The sequence below is a fragment of the Dromiciops gliroides genome, chromosome 2, assembly GCF_019393635.1.
Source record: "Dromiciops gliroides isolate mDroGli1 chromosome 2, mDroGli1.pri, whole genome shotgun sequence".
NCBI classification, from domain to species: domain Eukaryota; kingdom Metazoa; phylum Chordata; class Mammalia; order Microbiotheria; family Microbiotheriidae; genus Dromiciops; species Dromiciops gliroides.
The window spans coordinates 121,999,898-122,026,800 of record NC_057862.1 but is presented as its reverse complement, the minus strand read 5'-3'; the positions used below and the strand labels follow the sequence as shown (position 1 = coordinate 122,026,800).

The window sequence follows — 26,903 nt, the reverse complement described above, 5'->3', positions numbered from 1 at the left end:
ACTGCTTTCCAGAATGCCTGGATGATTCATAGTTCCACAAAAGTACATCAATGTACCTGTTTTCCTACAGCCCCTCTGATGTTTGTCATTTTCTCCTTTTCTCAACTTTTCTATTCTGTTGCATGTGAGGTGGAAGGAACATTGGAGTTGCTTTAATTTGCATTTCTCTAATTATCATTTGAAACATTCTTTTTCATGTAGTTGGTTCTTGATAGCTTGGATTTCTTCCTTTGAAAATTGCCTATTCATATCCTTTGACCATATTATCAGTTAGGGAACAGTCTCCATTCTCAAGGAGTTCAGTACCTGGCTCACTCTTCCTCTCCTCCTAATTCCTGCTCTTCTACTAGAGGACTTCACCATAGAGGACTTGATGTTCCCTCAAACACCTTAACCCTTCAATTCCTTAATCTCCTAAACCATACACAGTCTAGACTCCATAATCACCCACAGATGTTCCACTCTTGAGATGAATAATATTAACATTGCTTGAGCTGGTCATAACTTCTGATCTGGGGTGAACTAGTGCCAGCTCAAACCAAGTCACGAGAGCCAATCGTTAAATTTTCATTGTGAGCATTTATACCTCCAGAATTGTCAAACTATAAAATCAGAGTTGGATTTATTGTTTTATTCATCACCCAAACTTAAGAAGATGACGGAGAAAATGCTGATGATGCAGATGTAACTTAAAGGTGTGTTATGTGTTCATTCCTTTTTTTTTTAAGAGAGCTGTTTGTTAAACTTTTTACCTGTATACCACTACTCCTATCATTCCATCATTTCCCATACCTTACCCTTCTCAAATTTATTCTCCATCCTTATCATGACCAATTCCTCTATATCTCAATAATTTCTCAAGCCATGGGTCCTAGTCTCAATTCACTTTACTCCCTTCCTAGTTTCTACCTTATAGTTATCCAGTTCAACTCTACACTGTCCTCTATTCTTGAATCTGTTAACCCTTTGTCTTGTCATTGTTCATGCTTTGCCAAAACTCAACCCTGGATTAATTACTCCATCACTCTGCCCCTTCTCCCACTCACATGCTGCTGAACAAAGCTAGAGGTCATGTAACTGAGCCGACCAGGTCCTCTCCTGATGTATGTTATCTGATCTTAAATGGGCCCTCATTGCAGCAAGGTAATCCTGTCACCCCTCCCTAATTGATTCTTTATTCTACTCTACACAGAGGCTGTTTCAAACCTTCTTTTCTCAAACTTTACTTACCCTTCCTCTACACTCTCAACTGAAGACCTTGCTTCATACATTACTAAATAAATAAAGGCATCTCAAACCTCTTGACATAATTCCCCAACTCTCCCCTCGTTTATAGCAGCCTCTAATAAGAAAATCCTTCTCATCATTCTCTGTACATGTGTGCTTGATCCTATCCCTTGTTGTCTTCTCCAGTAGATTGCCTCTTCAACCATCCCTATTCCAATCCTTAATCTCTTATTTTACCATTTCTCTTCTTTGCTGTCTACGATCATGCTCAAGCCTCCTCCATCATTAAAAAAAATCTTTGCTAAGGGGCATCTAGGTGGCGCAGTGGATGGAGCGCCGGCCCTGGAGTCAGGAGTGCCTGAGTTCAAATCCGGTCTCAGACACTTAACACTTACTAGCTGTGTGACCCTGGGCAAGTCACTTAACCCCAATTGCCTCACTAAAAACAAACAAACAAACAAAATCTTTGCTAGACCCTACCATCCCATCAAGACAATCATTCTATATTTCTTCTCTCTTTCATAGTTTAAACTTTTAGAAAAAAATTAGTCCGTATGCATTACCTTTACTTCCTTTCTCATAACCTCTACAAGCAAAGCCTTAAAGAAAAACACAGCTTGGGCACAAATTCAACTACAATTCTTGTAAGAGATGAAGCAAGAGTTTAAAGAACAAAAGCTAAAAAAACTGGAATGAGAATGCTAGGGGAAAAATCAGAAAAATTAGAAATATGGAAGAAAGAATTAGAAAGAGAATTGATATTCCAAATTAATTGGCACAAGAGATACAGAACTTTGCCCAATCAAATAGCTCCCTGAAAATTGGAATGGGATAGATTGAAGCTAATGATTCCATTAGACAACAAGAAATATTTTTAAAAGAGTGAAAAATTAGAAGAAAATATAAGGTATTGCATGGCAAAAACAACTGGCCTGGAAAATAAATTGAAAAGAGAAAATTTCAGAATCATTGAACTAACTGAAAACCATGACCAAAAAAGAGCTTACATATCCTATTTTAAGAAATCATGGGGCAGCTAGGTGGTGCAGTGGATAGAGCACCAGCCCTGGAGTCAGGAGGACCAGAGTTCAAATCCGGCCTCAGACACTTAACACTTACTAGCTGTGTGACCCTGGGCAAGTCACTTAACCCCAATTGTCTCACTAAAAAATAAAACAAAAATAAAATAAAATAAGAGGATGGAGTAAGTCAAGAGGGAGAAAGCAGATGCTTGTTTATAGAAAAAAATTTAATAATTTTTTCATAAGCACAGGTCTGACCATTGTCATTTCCCTAGTCAATAAACTCCAGTGGTTCCCTGTTGCCTCTAAAATAAAATATAAACTGCTCTGTTTGCCCTTTAAAATTCTTCAGAACCTGGTTCCCATCTAACTTTCCGGCTTCATTATACATTAATCCCCTTCCTGAATACTATAGTCTAGTCAAACCCTCTTTACTATTTCCTTATGCATGGCACTCCATATCAGTGCCTTTGCTTAATCTATATCATCACCTATGCCTGGAATGCTTTTTTCCTCATTGAATACCTTACAGGTAGGTCCCTATTAGTGTGAATAATGAATCCCATGAAGTCATAGCATTATTTGAATTCACATTATTCACAGGTACAATCATATGTAAAATATGCCAGTTGTTTCTAGCCCAATGGAAATATACAATGAGGGTTTTAAAAAATAAGTTTATCAATTAATATAATATAGTGGCAAAAGATAAGAAAATATATATTTCTGACTCCAGTTTATAACTAAGTAATGTCTGCACAGACTATACAATAAAAACATCAAAATTTATTTAAAATATCTTAGTAGCATAGAATGAACTGTCTTGTTTTTCTTTAAATCTTCAAACATACATTGCTAGGTACTGAGAGGTTTATCCACATCTCAAAAAATTTGCATGCTAACATTTTCGTACAATGAATAAAGGGCAGTCAGGTGACCTAGGGAGGGAGGGGTTGGGCAAACAAACTATGGTCTGGAGACCATATCTTGTCCCAACTGCTTTTGTACCACCTGCTTTTTTACTACTTTTGTATGCCCCCAGCTCAGAATGTTTGTTTGGGTTTTTTTTTTTTTTTACATTTTAAAATACCATAAAACTTCATTTTAAAATGTAAAAACCATTCTTTACTTGTTGGACCCAGGAAGGCAACAGCAGGCCAGATTTGGCCTTCAGGCCATAGTTTGCTGATCTCTGACCTAGAGCATTTTCTAAAATCAGTAATGCTTTAAATGCCACATTGTTATCCTTGGAATGTTCTTCAATAGCTGTGCTAAAATAACTTGAAAGCCAGACTTTGAAAACAGCTTTAGTCACCCAGCTTTCTTACTTGACCACCAAAGATCCAGAAGCAATGGATAATTGTAGCTTCACCTCTTGGAGCAAGAGATTTGGAAATCAATAAGCATCAGCTTTAATATATAACCCCCCCATTAGCTCTGAAAACAATGATCCTTGGACACTTTAAATCGTGGTTGAGTTTTTTCTTTCTTAGAAATGTAAGCTCTGTGGGGCAGCTAGGTGGCGCAGTGGATAGAGCACCGGCCCTGGAGTCAGGAGGACCTGAGTTCAAATCTGGTTTCAGACACTTAACACTTACTAGCTGTGTGACCCTGGGCAAGTCACTTAACTCCAATTGCCTCACTATGAAAAGAAAAGAAAAGAAAAGAAATGTAAGCTCTGAAAGGCCTCCTTTCCATAAGTAATCCATTTCTTCCACATCAAAAGTGTGTTGGGGGCAGCTAGGTGGCACAGTGGATAGAGCACTGGCCCTGGGTTCAGGAGGACCTGAGTTCAAATCCATCCTCAGACACTTAACACTTACTAGCTGTGTGACCCTGGGCAAGTCACTTAACCCCAATTGCCTGGCCCCCAAAAAAACAAAAACAAAAACAAGTGTGTTGATCATGCATCTACTTTCTTTGATTATTTTCTTCAAAACATCAGGGTATTTAGCTGCAGCATCCTTGTCTGCACTAGGCACCTCTCCCATAATTTTAACATTATGCCACTGAACTCAATTTTTAATGTACCAACTATTACTTGCAGTAAAAATTTCTTCACTGTGCACATCACTTTCATTTTACTTAACTGCCTGCACTGTAAAACTTGAACTCTCCATACTGTAAACTTGAAGCTTTTGTTTTGAGTAGCTGCTCTAAGAAGGGATAGGTGGAGTTTTTTTTTTAATTGGGATCTTCAATCCATCCAGCAGAAAGACACTACATTTCTGTCATTATTAGTTAGTCGGTCAGTAAAGACTAAAGTGCCTCCTGTGTGTCAGGCACTGTGTTAAACACTGGAGATACAAAGAAAGGCCAGACTTGGTCCTTGCTGTCAAGGAGCTCAGAGTCTGATGATGGAGACAGTATGCAAACAATTATGTACAAACCAGCTATAGACAGGATAAACTAGAATTAATCAACAGACGTAAGCTACTAGAACTGAGGGAGATGGAGAAAAACTTCCTGTAGACAGTGAGCTTTCAGCTGAGACTTGAGGTCAGGGGAGTGAAGAGATTGAGAGGAGAGAGAGAATTCCAAGCATAGTGGACCGCCAGGAAAAACGGGTGAAATTGAGAGATGGCGTTTCTTGTTTGAGGACTGCTCAGGAGGCCTGTTTCACTGGATCCCAGAATACAATGAAGGAGGTTAAGTGTAGGAAGACTGGAAAGTTAGGAGAACATTATATTATGAAAGGCTTTGAACACCAAAGAGAGGATTTTATAACCCATAAGTGATAGGGAGCCAGTGGAGTTTATGGAGTAGGGGGCAAGTCACACAGTCAGACCTTGGCTTGAGGAAGATCATTTTTCCAGCTATGTGAAGGATGGACTAGGATAAAATATTAACACTACTCTTCCTTATAGTTGTTTGCAAACCGTAAAAAGCTGATGCAACTTTTCCTCTTTTTTTCTACCTGTATGTTTTAGAATATGCAATACCATAGATTCAGGCATTCTGCCATATTATTCTGTTTTAGAGTTTACAATGATCACATTTATGCTGTTCAATAACATCAATTTTTTTGTTCTAATGTAATAACGACCCTCTTCTTTTTGTACTGGCAATGTCTCCCTCTGAAGTATTCTTCTTTTGTCAATTTTGTTAAGAGCCTTAAAAAAATTCACACAAGTCTTAGTAATATGGTGCACAGCATGCCACATTCACACATGATGATAGGCAAGTCTAGACTGAAGATATGGTGGCATGTTAAAACCTTCAACTAGTTTGTAGGCATCTCATTAATTGAATTTTGGCTCGAATTACATGTGACCTGTTTTTATAATTTTTTAATTGTATAATTCACACTAAATAAAATTTTACATTATTAAAACTCACACTAATTGGGACATACCTGTATTTCCTTCAAGGCTTAGGTCGAGCACTACCTTCTTCTATATGAAGCTTATCCTGATTCTCCCAATTGTTAGTTCCTTCCCTCCCAAAATTTAAAAATTTTGGATTTTTTTCTATATATGCTTATAAATATATATGTTTTCTCCCTTAAGAGTGGGAATAGGGGGCGGCTAGATGGTGCAGTGGATAAAGCACTGGCCCTGGATTCAGGAGTACCTGAGTTCAAATCCGGACTCAGACACTTGACACTTACTAGCTGTGTGACCTTGGGCAAGTCACTTAACTCCCATTGCCCCACCAAAAAAAAATTTTTTTTTTCAAGAGTGGGAATGGTTTCCTTTTGGTCTTTGTGTCTGTGGTGCCTGGGATGTGAAGGAACTTAATAAATTCTTATTGACTGATTGATTGATGAATGAGGTCACTCTTTATGCTAATACCACAACCCCTTCTTTAGTCCTAAAAGCTCTCTTAAGATTGGTTGGCCTTATCTGATTGTTTGCTGCCTTGGGAGGGAAGAAAAGAGGGATGAAAATTGGAACCCAGAACTATAAATAAAAATTTTTAGTATTTTTAAAAAAAGAAGAAGAAGAAGAAGATTGGTTGGCCCCGTGTTTCTTCCCTACCTAATCTATCCTGATTTGCCAGTAGGCATTCCTCTCATTCATATCTTTGGCTTACATTATGTGATGTGATACCATTTTATAATTCACACTAAATCAAATTTCACATGATTTAAACCTGCATTAATCAAGACCTATCTGTATTTCCTTCAAGACCTAGCTCAAGCACCCTCCTTCTGCATGGAGCTTATCCTGATTCCCTTCTGGAGAAAGAATCTTCTGCCTCTGTACACAGCCTCTGGGTTTTTGACCAGGCTGTGCGTATTTGCTTTTCCTAGGATTCCTACTTGCTGTGGTCTCCCTCCCAGAGGGGTGTTTATGCAGAAGTATTCACTTCATGAAAAATCCTGACAACACCAAGGAATGCTCATTCCCACCAGTCATGGCCGCCACCAAAGTGGAGGTGCTGGTGTTGTGCACTGATGGGTCTCTTCACCTGATAAAAGCTGAAAGATGCAGGGAACCCAGCATCCGTGTGGTTGTAGAGAGGTTAGTGATCTAGACAAAATGTATTGTGTCTGTGCATTCTGTGGATTTGGAGAAACACATCTATATTATGTGGCAAGCATTTTTGTGTTTCACTGTTTACCTGAAAAAAAAAAAAAGCAGTTCTGCTTCATCATCTCTCTCCTACACTGTATTGTCATCCTCATTTTTAATGAGTAGATGGATAGAAAGGGGATGATACCATCAGGTCAGAATCAAGGACTTTCTTCCATATGGATGTGTGTACAACAGCAAGCACACTTTCAGGCACATGGAATGTCAGAAGAAGATGCCAACAGATCAGTGCCTTTGAACAGCAAGGCTCTCCTAGTTGTCCTTGTTCCTTGAGGGAGCTTCTCAAGATACACAACATTGTCTTGTTTTTCACAGACCTGTGAAGCATCCAAATGAAACCATTTGTGCCTTGGCTCCCATCTCGTTCTTACCTTCCATGGTAAGTAAGTAACTTCCCATCTTAAAATGGGGTGAAGACCCCAAATAAGCAGAGACTATTCCTAGGAATGGAGCTCATCCTTTTGGAGGACCCGGAACTCCTCCAAAGCATTGATGGGTTTATTGCGTCCTGGTTCTGTTTTTAGCACCTGGTAGGATGTGCCTGATTCTTCGCCCAATGCTGGCGCCTGAAATTGCAACCCCTTTGGTTATTATACAAATACCATGAGATAACAAGTAATACTCCAGCACACAAACAAACGGTTTAATAGACTGTTTTCTACTTTTCTTGTTTTAATTTAAAGCTCTTGTTGGCTCCAGGCACTGGGTTACTAGTAGCAATATCAACTCTTCTTTAGTATGATGTTATCTATTGGTTACCATTATTATACTTTAGGATTCCCAATCATTTTCACCCCACAGCAGTCTCCAGAGATCTTTCTGTAACAAAAGTATACTGCTGGGACAGCTAGGTGGCGCACTGGATAAAGCACCCGCCTTGGATTCAGAAGGACCCGAGTTCAAATCCAGCCTCAGACACGTTACACTTACTAGCTGTGTGAGCCTGGTCAAGTCACTTAACCCTCATTGCCCCACAAAAAATAACAATTTTTTAAAAAAGGAAAGTATATTGGCAATGTAATACACTATCTTTGTAATTACTGCAAAATCTGTTTGCTTCCCCAGGTCCTGCTCTTTATTTGGGATGGATCAGTATATCTCATGGATGTGACCAAGTCACAGATCATCTGCGAATTGGGTCTCCCTCCCTCTTATCTTTTGGGAAACCCCTGGCAGCCCGTGTTTGCATTGTCTTCAGAGGGCCAACATGTGTTTATCCGGGGTAAGAAAGAATAATTCTTTGCTGTTCAAGGATAGAGGATAGCTTGAAAACCCAGGGAATGTGGCCAAATGGACCCTCTTTTCAGCTTGTAGTTCCATTCACAAAGTAAATGCACTAGATCCAAGTGAGAAAGGGTGTCAAATGATTAAATTAAATAAATGTAAATGTAAAGACTGGAGAGCTGTGGCTAAATGTTCTTAAGACCTCTTTTACTTTTAATATTCACTGAATCACAAGATGTCATAGGGCAGCTAGGTGGCATAGTGGATAGAGCACTGGCCCTGGATTCAGGAGGACCTGAGTTCAAATCCAGCCTCGGACACGTAACACTTACTAGCTATGTGACCCTGGGCAAGTCACTTAACCCCAATTGCCTCATACACAAAAAAACAACAACACACAAACAAGGATGTCATAGCTGGAAAGGACCCTTGAAACAATCTAGTCCAGACCCTACCTGGCCAAGAATCCCTTCTGCAACATATTCAACAAGTGGTCCTCTAGCCTTTCAGTGAGAGGAATACTGTAATGCATCTGTGATCTCACTGAACTGAATGCAGATCCTAAGCCATCTGTGCCTCTTGGCCCAATGCTACTCTTGTCCATGTCCTCCCATGAGACAATGTTCACCTATTATTCCTTGGGATTGCCATTTGGCCAGCCCATCTTTCCTTCTGTTCATAGACTTCCTTGATAACCTTGTTTACTCTCACTCTTGGAAATTCCACATTGCTTATATGCTCCCACCCGCTCACAACTACCACACACTTCACTTTTGTAGTCAGTGCGATCATTTCTTCAGAGACTGTGTTCCTATGTCTTCTCTGTCTTTTTTTTTTTTTTTTTTTAGTGAGGCAATTGGGGTTAAGTAACTTGCCCAGGGTCACACAGCTAGTAAGTGTTAAGTGTCTGAGGTCGGATTTGAACTCAGGTACTCCTGACTCCAGGGCCGGTGCTCTATCCACTGTGCCACCTAGCTGCCCCCTTCTCTGTCTTTTAAAAACCTGACTTGAAGGTTGAATTCCCTTTGTAGCACAGTGATCTGTTTAGAGAGCTCTGTCTTTTCCTCCTCACTGGAATAGCTTCTACTTCTTGAGTATTGCCGAATTTTCTTCTTGAGAGAGCTTCCTCTCCCTCTTGGGCCCACTCCCCATGTAAAATGTGAAGCCATCATGTCACACTTGTCATTTATCTGACCCTCCTGAAGTCTGCTGTCTCAAAATCTAAGCGACGTGTCTGATTCTGACTGGCTTTTTTCTCCTTCTCTTCCATGAATTCTGAGTTGGAATAGTTACTCCGAGCTCACCAAGAAGATAGGATTTTAGATTTAGAACTAGAAGAGACCTTAGGGACCACTGAGTCCATAGCCTTTATTTTATAAGTGAGAGATTATGAGGCTTGCCCAGGTCCACACAGTGAGTAGGTGTTTGAGATAGGATTTGAACCCAGGTCTTCCTAATTCCAAGTCCAAAGCCCTATCCCCTACACCAAGATATTTGCTTGTTAGTCAGAGTCTGATTGAGACTACTTATTCTTTTCATCACTTTCTCCACCTTTTAAAGAATGAAATTATCACCAAGGCAAGGGACAAATGGGTTAGTGTCTCTGAATTTGACAAAGTTCTAGCAGAAATCCAAATAGTTTCAGGCCTCCATCACTATTCCGTTTCTGTACCAAGCTCATGATGTTTCTTAAATTTGTCGCCTAATGCCTCCTTTTAAGTGGTTTATAGTATAATCCCACAACAAAACCACTTCTCTTTTTTCCTTCATTGGGTCTCTCCCAAATACTCGCTACCATATGTTCCTGGATTTTTCCTCATGTGAGTCTATCTTTTATCTATTTTGTGCATTGGATTAAGGTATTAGAGACATATTCCCATCATGAGTCCCATCTCACCTAGTCTCAATGATACCTACAAGATTAATTTTGTCATCTTGCATAAGGATCTCAGGGACTCTTGGCTCCTTGCTCACATTCTGCACATTTGTACATAAGCACATAAGTTAAGTGGGCTTAATTACTAGCCTCTCTTCTAAGATATGGTCTCCTATGAAGTACTGTTTTTCTCTTCTCCTCTTCTTCCTTTGTTGACCTGCTGTTCTATATAAAATTAATTGTGTTAGATTGAACTAGATAGTTTTATTCCTTTCCATCCCTTTTCAGTTTAAATCCCTCTTTATTAAATTATAAACATTATTTGGGGGGGCAGGGCAATGAGGGTTAAGTGACTTGCCCAAGATCACACAGCTAGTAAGGGTCAAGTGCCTGAGGCTGGATTTGAACTCAGGTACTCCTGACTCCAGGGCCGGTGCTCTATCCACTGTGCCACCTAGCTGCCCCTTAACAAGGGCTTTTAAAATAGTGTTTATAGGGGGCAGTTAGGTGGCGCAGTGGATAGAGCACCGGCCCTGGAGTCAGGAGTACCTGAGTTCAAATCCAGCCTCAGGCACTTGACCCTTACTAGCTGTGTGATCTTGGGCAAGTCACTTAACCCCAATTGCCTCACTAAAAAAAAAAAAAAAAAAGGCCTTGTTAGGTGCACTCCATCCCTAGTTAAAACCCACCATTTCCATATTACTAAGCTATGGCTCAGAAATCCAAATCTCCTCAAGCACCATCTTCTTAGCCACTGTCCATTGACTAAATCCATATTTCTCTTAAGTCCCTGCCTTTAATTAGGAATGGCGAAGAAACTGCCACCTCCAAGAACTTCATTTCCCCCTCCCCCTTAGGATTCAATAGTCCTTAGTATGGCTGTTGAGTTCCTTCAGAAACTGTCAGAAGTGAGTAGTGGTTATCAAGTGACAAGTCTTAGGAGAACCTCTGTTATGTACCAGATACCTGCCGCCGGAGGACTCCTGACCCTTATTTATTTTAGGTTGAAAAATAACTCCCTTGGTATGCTTTGTCAGGGAATTACCCCCTCTATCTATTCTTCATTCTTCATGGTGGCACCTGTGGGTCAACGTCATGATTCCTTGGAGAAAAAGAAGCTCCAATTCCCACATCTATAGGAAGGAATCTCCTATCTAAGCTTTGATTAAATGCTGTGTCTGTAAAGCGCTTTACAAATCTTAAAGCACTATACAAATGTGTGCTGCTCTTCTTTTTATGATTACCTATCACATAACGCAAATGTTTAGTGGTCTTTCTTCACTTCCTTGTCTGTGTCATGTTCTACTACCTTTCTGTATCTTGGTAAATAACATTTCCTCCTTCTCTAGCCGCCCCCCCCCAGCCTCTTCACATCCTTTTTCTTCTTTGTTTCCTCCTTGAAATATCTCTGTTCTTTCAAGGAGATCTTCATTCTCCTTGAAAAGGAGAAAAGAGATGTGTACCTTCAACCCTTTGACTTTCTTCTTGAAGACGGAGACCAACTTGAACTCTGTACTGCACAAATAAGTGTTAATTAATACTGGCAGAAACAACCCTTCCCCTACATGTTGCTTGAAGTTCCACCATCCTTTATTCTCCTTTAGGAAGCTCCTTGGTTAGTACTGTATGGAGCAAACTGCCTCAGTTTACCCAAATAACCCGAGGAGACCACCAAGTCAAGCAGAGACAGATTTATTACATTCCCATAGGAATGGGCAAGCTCAATGCCCGAGCCGCGCCAGCCAATACATTCCTTGACCTCATATAGGAATGTCGGTCAGAGGGGAAGTCCCCACGCACACAAGGTCGAGTTCACCATCTAACATCCAATCCTGTCTCACCCAGGGTGCGTGTTCAGCTCGTGATCAATGTATGGAGACATGCATACGTGTTCCAGGAACAAGGGGGAAAAGGGGAGGGGGAACAAGGTCAAACCAAAGGAAGAGGAAACAGGGGAGTGACAGTCAGATGTTTCAGATCTCACAGTTCCCACTGACTCCCCTCTCCAGGCCCATCGCTAAAGATATTCAACCTGAATAACAGGAAGAGTCACTCAGGTGCTTCAGCATTGTTAAGGATGACAGGGTTAAAATTTATCTTCAGTTATGTTGGGAAGAAAAGAATAATCCATTGTTGGGACCCCAGGGCCAAGGGGATTCTGCTCTGAGAAAAAGAGACATGTCACTTAACATCTGGTCTCAACTCAATTGCTGCATCCTGTGCCAAGCCCCGTCCTTTCTTCTTGAGTCCCAAGTATTGAATTGGTGGGCTAACTCCCTGACCCACTGACTGGGGTTCTGACACATGATGGATTGCAGACAAAACTAATATGTAGCTGACAAGTGGGGAGACTGAGCAGAAGTAAAAATACTGTTAATTGGCAATAAAACTTAAAGGAGACAGTGAGAATTTGACAAGCAATAAACTTCTAAACGAACTATACTGGGGCAGGGCTGGGTACCTTCCAGACCCCATCCTCAGAGTTTAATCTGACTCAAATCCATAATCATATCATACAGTACTTAATACTAACTATTGTGGCAGACTTCTTATTTGTGAGATTAAAATCTAATCCCTACCGCAGTTCCAGAAGACTCGTAATAAAAAATGCTATCAACTTGCAAATAGAGAACTAATGGACTCAGAGTTCAGATTTAAGCATTTTTTTCTTTTTCTTTTCTTTTTTAAACAGTTTTTGTTGTTGTGCACTTGTTTCAGTCCTGTCCAATTCTTCATGACCCCATTTTGGGTTTTCTTGCCAAAGATACTAGAGTGGTTTGCCATTTGACAGATGAGGAAACTGAGGCAAACTGGGTTAAGTGACTTGCCCAGGGTTCACACAACTTAAGTATCTGATGCCAGATTTGAACTCACAAAAATGAGTCTTCCCAGCTCCAGTCCCAACACTCTAAACTAACAGCCCTTTTTTTCCTTTCTTTTTTTTTTAAACATGACTAATGTGGAAATTTGTTTTGTGTAACTTCAAAATTTATAATGAGTTTTGTATTTCTTGCCTTAGAGGTAGAGGAAGGAGGGGGGAGGAGGGAGAAAATCTGAAATTGAAAATAAAATAAAATTGGGTGGGAATTTAAAAAAAATCTAATGAGATCTGCCTCATTTATTTCACCTTGCTTCTGATCTCCAAATAACTCAAACGCTAGGCTTCCTGCCTCTGTGAGGAAGGGACAAAGCTTAACTCACTTAGCAGTCTAGAAATGAAGCATAAGAACCCAAGACAATCCAGTAATTTAATAACATTTGCCCATCCTGTGACACCTTGATACTGATAGTCAGGTAGATCTTCTCTAGTCACTAGGCTTTCTCCTAACTTTTTTCCTGAAGAATGATGGTTTTAGTTTTTTTGTTTTGTTTTGTTTTGTTTTTAATCTTGGGAGTACCTCACAGCAATGCTTTTCTTTCTTTTCTTTTTTTGGAGGCAGTCCAGGTTAAGTGACTTGCCCAGGGTCACAAAGCCAGTAAGTGTCTGAGTTCACATTTGAACTCAGATCTTCCCAACTCCAGAGCTGGTGCTCCATACACGGAGCCACCTAGCTGCCCACAGCACCTCTAAGTCATTCTATTCTATATAAACCAGGCACTCAAAGACAGCAAATGCAAGCAGAATTAAAAGGTCCCATCGGAGAAATAAAGCCACCTCTAAAAGAGGGACTGCCCATGCCTGCTGGCATCCAAACTATCTGTCATTGCAGAGACTTCAGAGTATATCTTAGAGCAGGGCTTTTTAAACTTTTTCCACTTGAGACCCCTTTTTGCCTGAGAAATCTGACTCCAGGTATATAGGTATATAAAATAAATACACATAACCTTTTACTGTTGCCAAAGTTTTCATGACCCCCACATTCAGTTATGTGATCCCATATGGAATCGTGACCCACAGTTTCAAGAAGCTACATCTCAGAGAACATGGAGTTTCCTTTTCTCTCTCTTTCAGGAGACAAACAAGATGGTGCTAAATATCAGAGTGATAGCCACTGCATTTTCGTTTTTAAATTGGATTCCTACAAACAAATAAAGGCTTCCTTATCTAAAGATGAATCTTCTCACCCTTCTTCATCAGAACCAAGCAACTCTACCCATCAGTTGTCCTTGAATAAGAGATGTGAAATTTTCCTCCAAAACCGGTAAATAATTCCAGTTAGAGCCTTCTATCTCACCCAAACAGGTAGCCTGGACTTTCTCTGTCTTTAGAAAAACTGGGGTTTTATGATGGGAGGAGCATTTTCAGCATATCGCCCAGCTCCACACTCTTGTTCTCATGTCTTGTATAGGTTAGTGGAAATAGAGTATTATTAAGCTTAGGGCAGTGTGAAGGACTTTTCTTCTTTTTTTTCTCCCGCTCATCTCATATTTTCTCTCACAATTCATCTTTTAAATGTACTTTGAGGGAACAATGCATTTTTTAAAGAGAAGGATCCCAGAGTTCTTCACTTTATTAATCATCTTGAGAAAATAAACATCTTTAGTCGTGCTGACAGTTTCCTGCAAATCAGGCCCAACTCAGTAGTCTTTAATTGGCATGTTAACGGTAGGCCACCAGTTAAGACTTCTTCCTTGATTTTTCACAGAATCAAAAGGATGGATACTTGAGAGGCAATAAGATCTGGGTTTAAATCCTGCTTTTTGCCTTTACTAGCCGTGTGACCCAGAGCATGTCACATGACCTCTCTGAGCCTCAGTTTCTTCATCTGCAAAATGAGTATGAGGGACTGAATGGCCTCTGTGAGAGGATTATTATTACCGGAGGTCCATTTCAGCCCCAAATCTATTATCCAGTTCAGAATGCTTCCAAACAGACTGCCTAATCAATCTTAGAAAAATGGGAACTTTATTATGTGGTTTTTTAAAAACCTCTGAAGAAAGATATTCTACAACCTGTCCCAGAAACTTCAGAAAACATTGGTTTCCATTACCTAAGCCAGGGATCCTTAACCTCGGGTCCATTTTAAAAAAATTGTTTGATAATTGCATTTCGATATAAATTGGTTTCTTTTGGATTCTTTTGGAATCTTATGTGTTTTTATGCATTGAAAAACATTCTGAGAAAGAATCCATCTGCTCCCCCAGACTGGAGCTCTTTGGGTCCCTCAGGATGCCCACAGAAGTTGTTGTTACTTTAAAGCCTCACAGGCCTCTTTGAAATAGCCTCATTAGCAGCTTTTTTTTTTTTTTTTGGTGAGGCATTTGGGGTTAAGTGACTTGCCCAGGGTCACACAGCTAGTAAGTGTTAAGTGTCTGAGGCTGGATTTGAACCCAGGTACTCCTGACTCCAGGGCCGGTGCTCTATCCACTGCGCTACCTAGCTGCCCCTAGCAGCTTTTTTTTTTTTTTCCTGTTTGTCAAATCTTTATTATTTCTTGGGTAACTGGGGCAAGGCAGGCAGGGTCCAGTCTAGTCCTTCTTGGCAGCAGCCTTCCTCATGGCAGCCAGGACCTTGCTGAGCTCCTCTCTCTTCCTCTTGGCTCTGATGTGAGTCCCCACCCTTTTTTTGATGAACTTTAGGGCTCTCTTATCCTTGGAGACCTTTAACAATTCCATGGCTCGCCTCTCATAAGGGGCAAACCCACACACCTCCCGGATCATATCTCGCACAAACTTGGTGTGTTTGGTCAGGCGCCCACGGCGGCGGCAGTGTCGCGGCTTCGAAACGTTCTTGGTAACTTTGTGGCCTTTGTTGAGGCCCACGGCCATGGGGTAGCGGATAGCCATGGCTGCAGCGCGACTGTAGCCTCAACGGCAGCCACAACAGAAGGAAGGAAAGAGCGTTGAACTCTGGGATATGTCCCTAGCAGCTTTTCTAAAAGCATCATGATCATGCCTGAAACTTGAGTTTGCTCAGGACCCATTGTTTGTATAGTTCACATCTGAACAAGGCTAAATAGATTTCTGAAATCTGGCCTCAAATACTTTCTGGCTGTAACCCGAGGTACTTACCTCTTAACCTCTGATGTTCCTCAGTTTCCTCAACTGTGAAATGGGGATAATTATACACCCCTTCCTCTTTCCAAGGGTTCATGACACAAAAAAGGTTAAGAACCTCTGCTCTAAACGAACAACACATTTGTCACCTAATTGATCACATTTCCTTGTACCGATTTCTGTCCCTAAATGGACTCTTGCCCGAGTCCAATCGTTAATACAGAACTTCTTGATGTAGCCAGTAGATGGTGCCATGAAACCTCTGTGTGTCTCATGTTATTTCACACTTAGAGCACTAGAGCTAGGAGGGACTTTTAGACACAATCTAGCCCAACCCTCTCATTTTCCAGATGAGACCCAGAGACCTGGACAAAAGCCCCTAGGCACAGAACGGCAGAGCTGGGGCCCAGACGAGTCTATTCCAAGGCCAGGGCACTTTCTGCCACACACCATGAGCTTGCCCTGTCCATCTCGGTGTCTTCAGTGGGTCTTGCTGATTTAGAAATACATTTTTCCACTGAAACAAAATCATAAGTAATTAGGTTGCTAAATGGGGGGCTGCGAAGTGGGGCTGGAAGGTGAGGAAGCACTAAGTATTGTTATAGGATCTACCATGTGCCAGACACTGTGCTATGTGCTTTTTTTTTTTTAAACCAATATCTCACAACCTTCACAACAACCTTGAGAAATAGGTGCTATAACTACTCCCATTTTTTTTTTTTTTTAGTGAGGCAATTGGGGTTAAGCGACTTGCCCAGGGTCACACAGCTAGTAAGGGTTAAGTGTCTGAGGCCAGATTTGAACTCAGGTACTCCTGACTCCAGGGCCGGTGCTCTATCCACTGCGCCACCTAGCTGCCCCGACTACTCCCATTTTATAATTGAAGAAACTGAGGCAAACAGAAGTAAGTGATTTGCCCAGGTTAACACAGCTAGTAAGTATCGGAGGCCAGACTTCTATTTAGCCCATATAACTGAACCCTATAAACAGTGGGTTCTGAGTAAACTTGATATGCTCCCTCAAGCTTCAGGCATCATGATGCCCTTGGGTTTAGAAAAGCTGCTAATGTGGGCTATTTCAAAGGAGCTGTGAAGCTTTACAGTAACAACTTGTGTGGGAGTCTGGGACTCTGGGAGCTTTGCAGGTACTGCTTTGAAGTACATTGGCTGGCCACATCATAACTTTACTAGACCATTTGAGGCATTGTCCTACTTGAAGATACTTAGATCCTAGGTAAAAGCCATTAGACCCCACACAGTTATTTACATATTTATGTGTCCCATAATTTTTCTACTGTCACCATTAGTACAGAATCCCTGCAAAAGGCCTCTCTGAATCGGGTACTGGGGATCTCTGGGCAACGGGTCCTTCAGTGCCAGCTGAGGAGATGAGCTCCTCAGTAGAGTGAAGTTCATATGTAAGGGACATTTGTTACTCAAAGATTAACTGTATGTGTGACACTGTTTCTCTTCAGCCTCCAGTCCTTATTATAGATCCTAATTATAGATGCCTTCTAGCAATATTTCCTTGGGCTTGATCAACAAATTATTTTAATGCTACTCATGTTTACCCCACATTTTCTGACTAGGTCCCGGTGAGAAAATTAATAATGTACATCATCGCATGAGGGAACCTTCTACTCTCCCACTCACTTGGGACTCAATGCAAAGGTCTCTCAGAATAATTTCATTTCCATCTTTTGTTTTCACTTGTCCCTGGAGACTAAAATATCTTCATTTGGGTCTAAAGTTAGGGTGTAACATTAAGGGAGTTAAATTGTAGTCAAAGTTTCAAAGTTTCAGTCAAAGTTTCAAACTTGAAATTTTCCTGAATTGCCTACAACTGTTCCACCCACTCTGAGACCTTTGTAAAAAGCCACATTAAAATAAAAACTTATTAGTGTTTTTAAATAGAAAAGGTTAGAATTTGGGTATCATTGTAAATGTGGACCCACTGTTTGTACTTTGTTGGGTTTTAGTTTGTGTCACACTATATACACATTATTGAAGGCTGTCTTTATCTGGTCCCTGAATTAAAGATTCCCTTTACCAATTTATATCACTTTGCAGAGTGGGCAAAATTCAGCACATGATTCCTGTCTTTCTTGAGGTATTCATTTATTAACCCAAGCTCTGATCCACATAAAACCCCAGGGACGTAAGGAACAATAAACATAAATACATTGCCTCACACTTCCTTGGTTATGTTGTTGGCAGACTTAAGAACTCTAACAATACCCAGGACTGTGGGCCAGAATGCTTGCTTCAACTACGAAATAGCTCCTTACTTCTGGAGAAAGAAAGCCGTAAAAAGTGACGCGGTCATCTGCTCCTCAGGGTCCTATGAGAAAGGTACTACGGCTCTACAGCTCCGCGTAGATGTCACCTAGACCGGTATTTATAGGTTTCGCTGTCAAGAGATTTTTGGTTGTTTTTGTTTGTTTGTTTTTACACTTGTATCCACCCATTCCCAAACAGTTGATGACTTCAGGACTGTTCATTGCTGAAGGAATATGATGTCAAAAGGCTAACACTTTATTTAGCACGGTACCCCAGAGATGAGGAACAGCCTTCCCAAAATTAGCATTAGGACATCAGTCTGACACGACAACTAGAGGAAACTAGAGTGAAAAGACTACTTATTGGGACTCCAACTGGTCGGTCTTTCCTCTCACACTTGTACAGATTGAATTGAAAATCGGATAGAGTCATCCAAATAAAGAGCAATTTATTTTCTAGTCACCAAATGTTGTTTGGTGTCTCTTTGTCCCAAAGCTGTTTGTGATCTCTTGTCCCAAATCAAAAACAAATCCTAACAGGACTAGTGTCTACAGAACTCTATGGAGGTATGGTTATATTTTTTCATAACAGTAATTAAAAATCCTCAATTCAATTGTCAGCAGGAAAATCATCTAGCTGAATTTGGTTCTTGTTTGGATTGGGAAATCAGTAGCTAGGTCAAGACATCAATCCACTATACACTGTTCCAGACAAACAAGCCAACAGAAATACTGTATATTGGTAGAAAAGGTATTAAAACAAGAGAGCATCCTCCCACCTTCTGGACCAAGTTAAGTACGGTTTGGGGTGTTATAATTTTTTTTCTTTCTTTCTTTCTTTCTTTCTTTCTTTCTTTCTTTCTTTCTTTCTTTCTTTCTTTCTTTCTTTCTTTCTTTCTTTCTTTCTTTCTTTCTTGGTGAGGCAATTAGGGTTAAGTGACTTGCCCAGGGTCATACAGCTAGTAAATGTCAAGTATCTGAGACCGGATTTGAACTCAGGTCCTCCTGAATCTAGGGCTGGTACTTTATCCACTGTGCCACCTAGCTGCCCCAGTTGTTACAATTCTTGAAAGGCATATAGCTAGAAAAGTGTTTTTAAAAAGATAAATAGGGGCAGCTAGGTGGCACAGTGGATAAAGTACCAGCCCTGGATTCAGGAGGACCTGAGTTCAAATCCGGCCTCAGACACTTAACACTTACTGTGTGACCCTGGGCAAGTCACTTAACCCCAATTGCCTCACTAAAATTAAAAAAAAAAGAAAAAAAGATTTGTATTCCTGCTGTACAAAAATTAATTATTCATAACTATAACTAACCTGGAAACTTATATATAATTGGATTTATGAAAAATTATGATTATATGAAAAATGATAAATTTAGAAAAATTATAATTGGGCCGTAAGTCCTGCCATGGCCGCCATTCAAATGTTAGAATATTTTTAAATGACTAGCCTAATTTGGGGAGCTAATCTGACTGGAGGATTAATCTGGGGACTGTGACTATTTGGCTATCTGACTTCATTAATTTAATATGGGCTGTTTATAAAGTTCCACCACACTGCTCCCAAACTGATAGACTAAAGATTAAGAAGCCTCTTAACCAAATAATCAGAGTTTATTTATGAGATACTATTTAAAATTAGGAATACAGGGAAATAAAGTGTACAACCTGACTGCTTTCCTGTGGGCTCTTTCCACTGCGTCTCTTGCGTCTCTTTCGCACCTGCTGCTCTTTGAACTTCTTGAATACAATAAGGGCCTTAGCCGCCTCCAGCCTCAGGGCACGTTACACTTTCCCTAGTTTGTATTAAGGCCTGTAACCTTGTCAGACCCGGCTCTTCTTTTCCGAACCGAACTCTCCTCCGTCCTTGTCCGGGCTCCCCTCTAGTCAGCTTCTCTCCTAGTCCGTCCCCCTCCTTTTTTTAGTCAGTCTCCTTCCTTTTCTCTAGTCCATCCTTCCTCCTCCTAGTCTCACTCCCAGGTCTATATATACCTTTTCTTCTCTCCACTCAAATCTTGGGGCTTCCTTCGCCCCCACAGACCAAGCTAATCTGCCAGCCAGAGCTGTGGCTGGTGGGGGCGGGGGGTGTGCTCCAAGTTTCATATGCCTCAGCACAGGCTATCCGGGATCCACTCAGGTCAGAGGGAGCTGGGGGCTTTCCCCCCACCCCCAGCTGTCTGACCTGGCGTCTTGTATAGCCCACGGGGCTTTTTCGCTCAGCTGAAGCTGAGGAGGAGGGGGGAGACCCTGAGGGCCTAAGGCTTTCTAATCTCAGCCTAAAGGTAGGGTCCCCAAATCAAAATAAATTTCCACACTGCCTCAGGAATATGACTTAAGTCTACAAAATCATGAAGTTTAGAGGCCTATTCACCAAATCCAGTGTGAAAGGGATGAATTTAGGATAAATGTTGAAGACAAAGTCTAATAGAGTTATAGAATTCGAGGCTCTTACCTTTTTCTGCATGCTAAAAACAGAAAAAAGCTACAAAAAAGGAAACAAATAATAGAATAAGAGTATTTGAGAGTATATTCCCAGAGGTGGTATCAAGATGGTTGTTCTCCAAACAACTTTAAATAATTCCTCAAAAATGAATTCTGGAACAGCAGAATTCACAAAGCGATTGCCTAAGACAACTTATAAGGTTGGCAGGAAAGGTCTGTTGCAGTGGAGTAAAGTAGAGGGCACTCTAGCAGCAAGCCTTGGAGGTGACCAAATTAGCAGCAGCTATGGCTTCCGGAGCTCTCAACCCACAGACTGTAAGGGGGTCAGACAACTGGTCAGAAAGAGATTATAGGAGATCCTTTCCTGGCACTAGATGCAGAATTCTGTTGCATCGCCTATACCCAGATGTAGATCATAGTCCTGAATTGTAGTTTCAGGGCAAGGAGGAGCAATAGCACACCAGAACTTGTGGCTTCCAGGACAGAAAGAGTGCTTGTGGTCACTCACAGACCAGAGCACAGTCCACGAGAATAGTAAACATACCTCTCCTTAGATCATATGACTTTGGAAGAACTGAAAACTTACAGAGTTTCAGAACGAGCTTTGAAAACTGCTCCACAATAAACAACAACAGCAACAAACCACTAAAGCTTGGGACAGTGCCCCCCCCCAGGAGCAGAGCCCAACTTTAACATAATAGTTACATAATAGTTAAAAGTCAAGAAATAGTCTAGAAAATGAGCAAACAACAACAACAAAAAGAACTTAAACACAGAAAGTTAATACGGCGACAGGGAAAATTAAAACACAAACTTAAAAGAAAATAGCAAAATCAAAACTGCTACATCCAAAGCTTCAAAGAAAAATGTGAATATGTTTCAGGACCAAAAAAATTTTCTGGAAGAGCTCAAAAAGGAGTTTGAAAATCCAATAGGAGAGATAGAGGGAAAATTGGGGAAAGACATCGCAGTGGTGCAAGAAAATAATGAAAAAAGCATGTCAACATCTTGGTAAAAGAGGCACAAAAATACTAAAGAAAATGACACCTTAAAAACCAGAATGGGGCAGCTAGGTGGCGCAGTGGATAGAGCACCGGGCCTGGAGTCAGGAGGACCTGAGTTCAAATCCGGCCTCAGACACTTAACACTAGCTGTGTGACCCTGGGCAAGTCACTTAATCCCAATTGCCTCACTAAAAAAAACAAAAACAAAAACAAAAAAAAATTCTCAGGAATATTATAGCCAAATTCCAGAGCTCCCAGGTCAAGGAGAAAATATTGTAAGTTGCCAGAAAGAAACAATTCAAATATTGTGGAGCCATAGTCGGGATAACACAAGATTTAGTAGCTTCTGGATTAAAGGATCAGAGGTTTTGGAATATGATATTCTGGAGGGCAAAGGAACTAGAATTACAACCAAGAATCACCCATCCAGCAAAACTGAGTATGACTCTTCTGGGGGGAAAATGAATATTCAATGAAATCAAGGACTTTCAAGCATTCCTGATGAAAAGAACAGAGCTTAATAGGAAATCTGACTTTCAAATACAAGACTCAAGAGAAACATAAAAAGGTAAACAGGAAAGAGAAATCATAAGGGATTCAATAAGGTTAAATTGTTTATATTCCTACATGGGAGGATGATACTTGTAACTCCTAAGGATTTTCTCATTTTTAGGGCAGTTAGAAATAGTATACATAGGGGGTAGCTAGGTGGCGCAATGGATAAAACACTGACCGTGGATTCAGGAGAACCTGAGTTCAGGTGCAGCCTTGGACACTTGACACTTACTACCTGTGTGACCCTGGGCAAGTCACTTAACCCTCATTGCCCCGCAAAAAAAAAAAAAAAAAAGAGTATACATAGACAGAGGCTATGGATGTGAGTTGAATATGATGGGATGATAGCTAAAAAAATAAAATTAAGGGCTGACAGAGGAATGCACTGGGAGAAAGAAAGGGTGAGGTAGAATGGAAATTATCTCACCTAAAAGAGTTGTAAAAGAGCTTTTACGGTAAAGGGAAAAATGATGGGGGTAGGAGGGAGCACTTGAACATTACTATCATTGAAACAGTCTTAAAGAAGGAATAACATATGCACTCAGTTGGGTATAGAAATCTATCTTATCCTACAGTGAGTATATTCCCTAACTTGTTCAGGGTGACATCAGGAAGGACAATGATTCTCTTCCACAATATAACTCTTGGCACAATTATCATAAAAATGAATTCTAGGGGCAGCTAGGTGGCGCAGTGGATAGAGCACCGGCCCTGGAGTCAGGAGTACCTGGGTTCAAATCTGGCCTCAGACACTTAACACTTACTAGCTGTGTGACCCTGGGAAAGTCACTTAACCCCAATTGACTCACTAAAAAAAAAAATAAATTAAAAATAAAATGAATTCTAGGTGGGGTAAATCATGAGTCTCATCTGAATGGCAGGCTAGAAGATGGTGGAGTGCCAGGAAGAAGTACAGTGAGCTACCCCCACAAAAAAAAAAAAACCAAAACCAAACAAAAAAACCCCAAAATTCTTTCAAACAGATCTAGAAAATGCACCAGACTTCCAATAAAAAATTCACAGTTGGGGCAGCTGGGTGGCGCAGTGGATAGAGCACCGACCCTGGAGTCAGGAGGACCTGAGTTCAAATCCGGCCTCAGACACTTAACACTTACTAGCTGTGTGACCCTGGGCAAGTCACTTAAACCCAATTGCCTCACTAAAAAAAAAATTCACAGTGAGCCATTTTTTCAGCCAAAGTCACCATAATGAGACAGACAAGTCTGGGAATACTGGGAACGGGATCAGCCCCCCAGTTTAGGAAGAAGCAGAGCACGAGGGCAAAAGGAGGTGCCAGACTTATCCCAAAACATCTTGAACTCCAACAGGAACAGGAATCAACTGTCAGCTTTGTCACCCATACCCACTTCTAGGTCACAGATCTACTCGGACTAAGGAAGGGACTGCCAGGAATGGTGCTCAGAAGTGAGGAGCCTCACACCCCAGGTACCGAGGAAGATCTTAGATCCAGTCTCCTGCCCAATCTGAAGCCTCCAGAGGAATGGCCAGAGCAAGAATCCCAGCCCAAGGAAAAGCCTGCAGGGCTGTGACTCTGAACCAGCAGAGCTTCCCAGCTGGCCCATACTAACTCAAATCCAATATCATTCTATTGACGCTCTTAGCCAAACCCAGTCAGAAAGTTGCAGTGCTCAGACCAGGAGGCAGCCATCAGACTTTGCCCTGGATCAGACTTTGGGAGCATTTAAAGCTTCTAAGTCCCCATTGTGAACTGTCTCTGAGATCCTGGAATTCTATTTTTGTCCCTGGGTTACCAGGTGTCCCATTTGTATCTTCTCAGGTTGAATGTGTCAGAAGCCTCAGAAGGGTGTTAGGAGGAGGTTCTGTTTTTATTAGTGGCTACTTAGAATCCTTGATGCAACATGCATTTCATTAGTTGTCCATTTCATAGTTAAATGACTGGGGGGAAAGGTGCTACTCATATAACTAGCGACAGAGGGAGAAGCTACAAAACCCAGGCATACCTTAGAGATGTGTTCAGAGCCTATTAAGTGTGACTATGACAGGAGGAAATTGACCAGAGTAGGGTTCAGAGGAGACAGATTGCTGACTTAGCTTATCATAGTTAATCCGAAGGAGAAACAAAACCTTATTTCTATGAAGCAGCTATAAAAATTGGTGTGGCTTCAGAGATCTAAGATTATACAGAAATGAAACTCCAGGTACACAAGCATCTTACACATGGCCTACAAAGATACGGGCCATAGCACTGGTGTTTCACTGGTTCTTCCTCTGGTTATTGCAACTTTGCCATCATATCATCTACCATTAAATGTTTTGAAAGAGGTGAGAAAAATACATATTTATTTTGTGATTCAGTCTGCCAAACTTTTTTCTCCAACATTGACATTTTAGAGATCATGTAGTCCAACCTGCTAATTTTGCAGCTAAAGAAAAGGATTTGAAAGCAGGTTCTCTAACTCAAAAACCAGCACTCTTTCCATCTCTCTATTCCTGAATCTTTTCTTTCCTTCCTGACTCAGCTCTGGTCTTTCTTTAAAAAAATGGGGGGGGAAGGGGAGCGGAGCATTGAGGGTTAAGTGACTGGCCCAGGGTCACATAGTATGTGTCAAGTGTCTGAGGCTGGTTTTGAACTCTGGACCTCCTGAATCCATTTATCCACTGTGCCACCCAACTGCCCCCTAAAAATTTTTTTTGCTAAATTTTTATTGATGCTTTTCATTGCTCCATCATCATTCCAAATATATCCCTCCTCTTTTGCTACCCAGCAAGTCATCCTTCATCATAAAGTTTTTTTTAAAAAAGGGGAAAAAAAAGCATTTCAACAAAACCAACAAAAATATTAATCGTCTAATAGTAGTAACACCCATCATTTTCTACCTCTGTGAAGAAGGGAAGGAGGTACATTTAACTTTTCTCCTTTATTCTCTCTCTCCCTTAGATTGTTGTAGTCATTGTTTATGTTGTTTTCCTAGTTCTGCTTACTATATTCTGAATCAGTTGCTGTAAGTTTTCAAATCATTCCATGAATTCTTCATATTCATTTGTTCATATGGTGAAATAATATTCCATTATATTTTCATGCCACATTTTATTTAGTCATTCCCCAGTCTATAGGCAGCTACTTTGTTTCACATTCTTTTTTTTTTCTACAAAAAGTGCTGCTATGAATATTTAAGTGTATATGTGACCTTTTATGCCTTTGACCCCCTTGGGGTTCATTCATTGGTAGTAGAATCTCTGTGTCAAAAGCTATTAATATGTTTGTCATTTTTAGCACAATCCCTAATTGTTTTTGAGAATGGTTAGACCAATTCACAGCTCCTCCAATACTGTGTTTATGTGAAAGGTTCTGAAACCTCTCTAACATTTACTATTTCCTTTTTTAAAAAAATCATCATTGGGGCATCTAGGTGGCGCAGTGGATAGAGCACCGGCCCTGGAGCCAGGAGTTCCTGAGTTCAAATCCGGGCTCAGACACTTAACACTTCCTAGCTGTGTGACCCTGGGCAAGTCACTTAACCCCAATTGCCTCACTAAAAAAAAAAAATCATCATTGCCACATTGTTGGGCATAAGACAATAAATGAGTTGCCTTTTGTTTTCCTTTGGAACATCTCTCTGACGGAAACCTTTTCTGATCTTTCCAGCGGCTAATCTCCTCCCCTTCAAAATTACTCTGTATTTATTTTGTATAAACATGTCTTTGTTGTCTCCCCGCAATTGAATTAAAACCTTTGAGGAGAGGGACTGTTTCACCTTAGTTTTGTATCCCCAGTGCCAAGCACAGTGCCTGGCACTTAATAAATGCCTGTTTGTTGACTGACTAATGAGAGTCAACCAACAAGCCGAAACATCAGACAAGCCAAAGAAGCAGGAGAGAGTAGTGTTCTAAAAACCTAGGGAGGAAAAAAATTTTGGAAAGGAGTTGTCAACAATGCAAAATGATACAAAGCAGGTTAATAATTGCAATAACATGGGGCAGCTAGGTGGCACAGTGGATAGAGCACCGACCCTGGAGTCAGGAGGACCTGAGTTCAAATCGGGCCTCAGACACTTAACACTTACTAGCTGTGTGACCCTGGGCAAGTCACTTAACCCCAATTGCCTCACTATAAAAATAAATAAATAAATAAAAATTGCAATGACAACAATAATAACTATCATTTAAGCTTCACAACATGCTTTCTATGTTATCTCATTCGATCCTCCCAATAGTCCTGTGAGATCCTGCTTTCTTAATCCCTTTTTGTGAATAGGGAAGCAAAAGATGAGAGGTTAAATAACTTGCCCAGGGCCACAAAACCAGCGTGTCTAAGGCAGGTTTGAACTCCGGTCTTCCTGACCTAAAGCAAGAGGGATGAAAACTGAGAAAAGGCCCTGGGCTCTAGCAATTAAGAGACCCTTGGCCCCATTCTGGAAAGCAATTTGAATTATGCACATAAAGTGACTAAAATATCCCTTTCACCCAGAGATTTCACACCCCACACTAAAACCCAAAGAGATCATCATCAAAAAGAAAGGCAGGGGGCAGCTAGGTGGCGCAGTGGATAGAGCACTGACCCTGGAGTCAGGAGTACCTGGGTTCAAATCCAGCCTCCGACACTTAACACTTACTAGCTGTGTAACCTTGGGCAAGTCACTTAACCCCAATTGCCTCAGGAGAAGGAGAAGAAGGAGAAAGGCAGGTTGTCTCTCTGATTAGAAAGTGAGTCCCTGGGGGCAGCTAGATGGCACAGTGGATAGAGCACCGGTCCTGGAGTCAGGAGTACCTGAGTTCAAATTCGGCCTCAGACATTTAAAGCTTACTAGCTCTATGAC

The 26,903-nt window shown here is 41.0% G+C and overlaps 2 protein-coding genes across 2 annotated transcripts in view; one reads left to right on the top strand and one right to left on the bottom strand.

The window, feature by feature from the left end:
- Positions 1-18,541, top strand: part of WDR93 (WD repeat domain 93) — a 48,374-nt gene extending 29,833 nt beyond the window's left edge. The window contains 5 exon segments of the mRNA XM_043980387.1: positions 6,505-6,715; positions 7,103-7,166; positions 7,853-8,009; positions 13,840-14,029; positions 18,041-18,541. Of these exon segments, the coding sequence (XP_043836322.1) occupies positions 6,505-6,715; positions 7,103-7,166; positions 7,853-8,009; positions 13,840-14,029; positions 18,041-18,140 (722 nt within the window). The 3' untranslated portion in view covers positions 18,141-18,541.
- LOC122738337 (60S ribosomal protein L36-like) lies at positions 15,223-15,664 on the bottom strand. Its single transcript, XM_043980388.1, has one exon. It carries the CDS (start codon positions 15,612-15,614, stop codon positions 15,297-15,299), a length of 318 nt encoding a protein of 105 aa, XP_043836323.1. The 5' UTR covers positions 15,615-15,664; the 3' UTR covers positions 15,223-15,296.
- Positions 18,542-26,903: the final 8,362 nt, after the last annotated feature.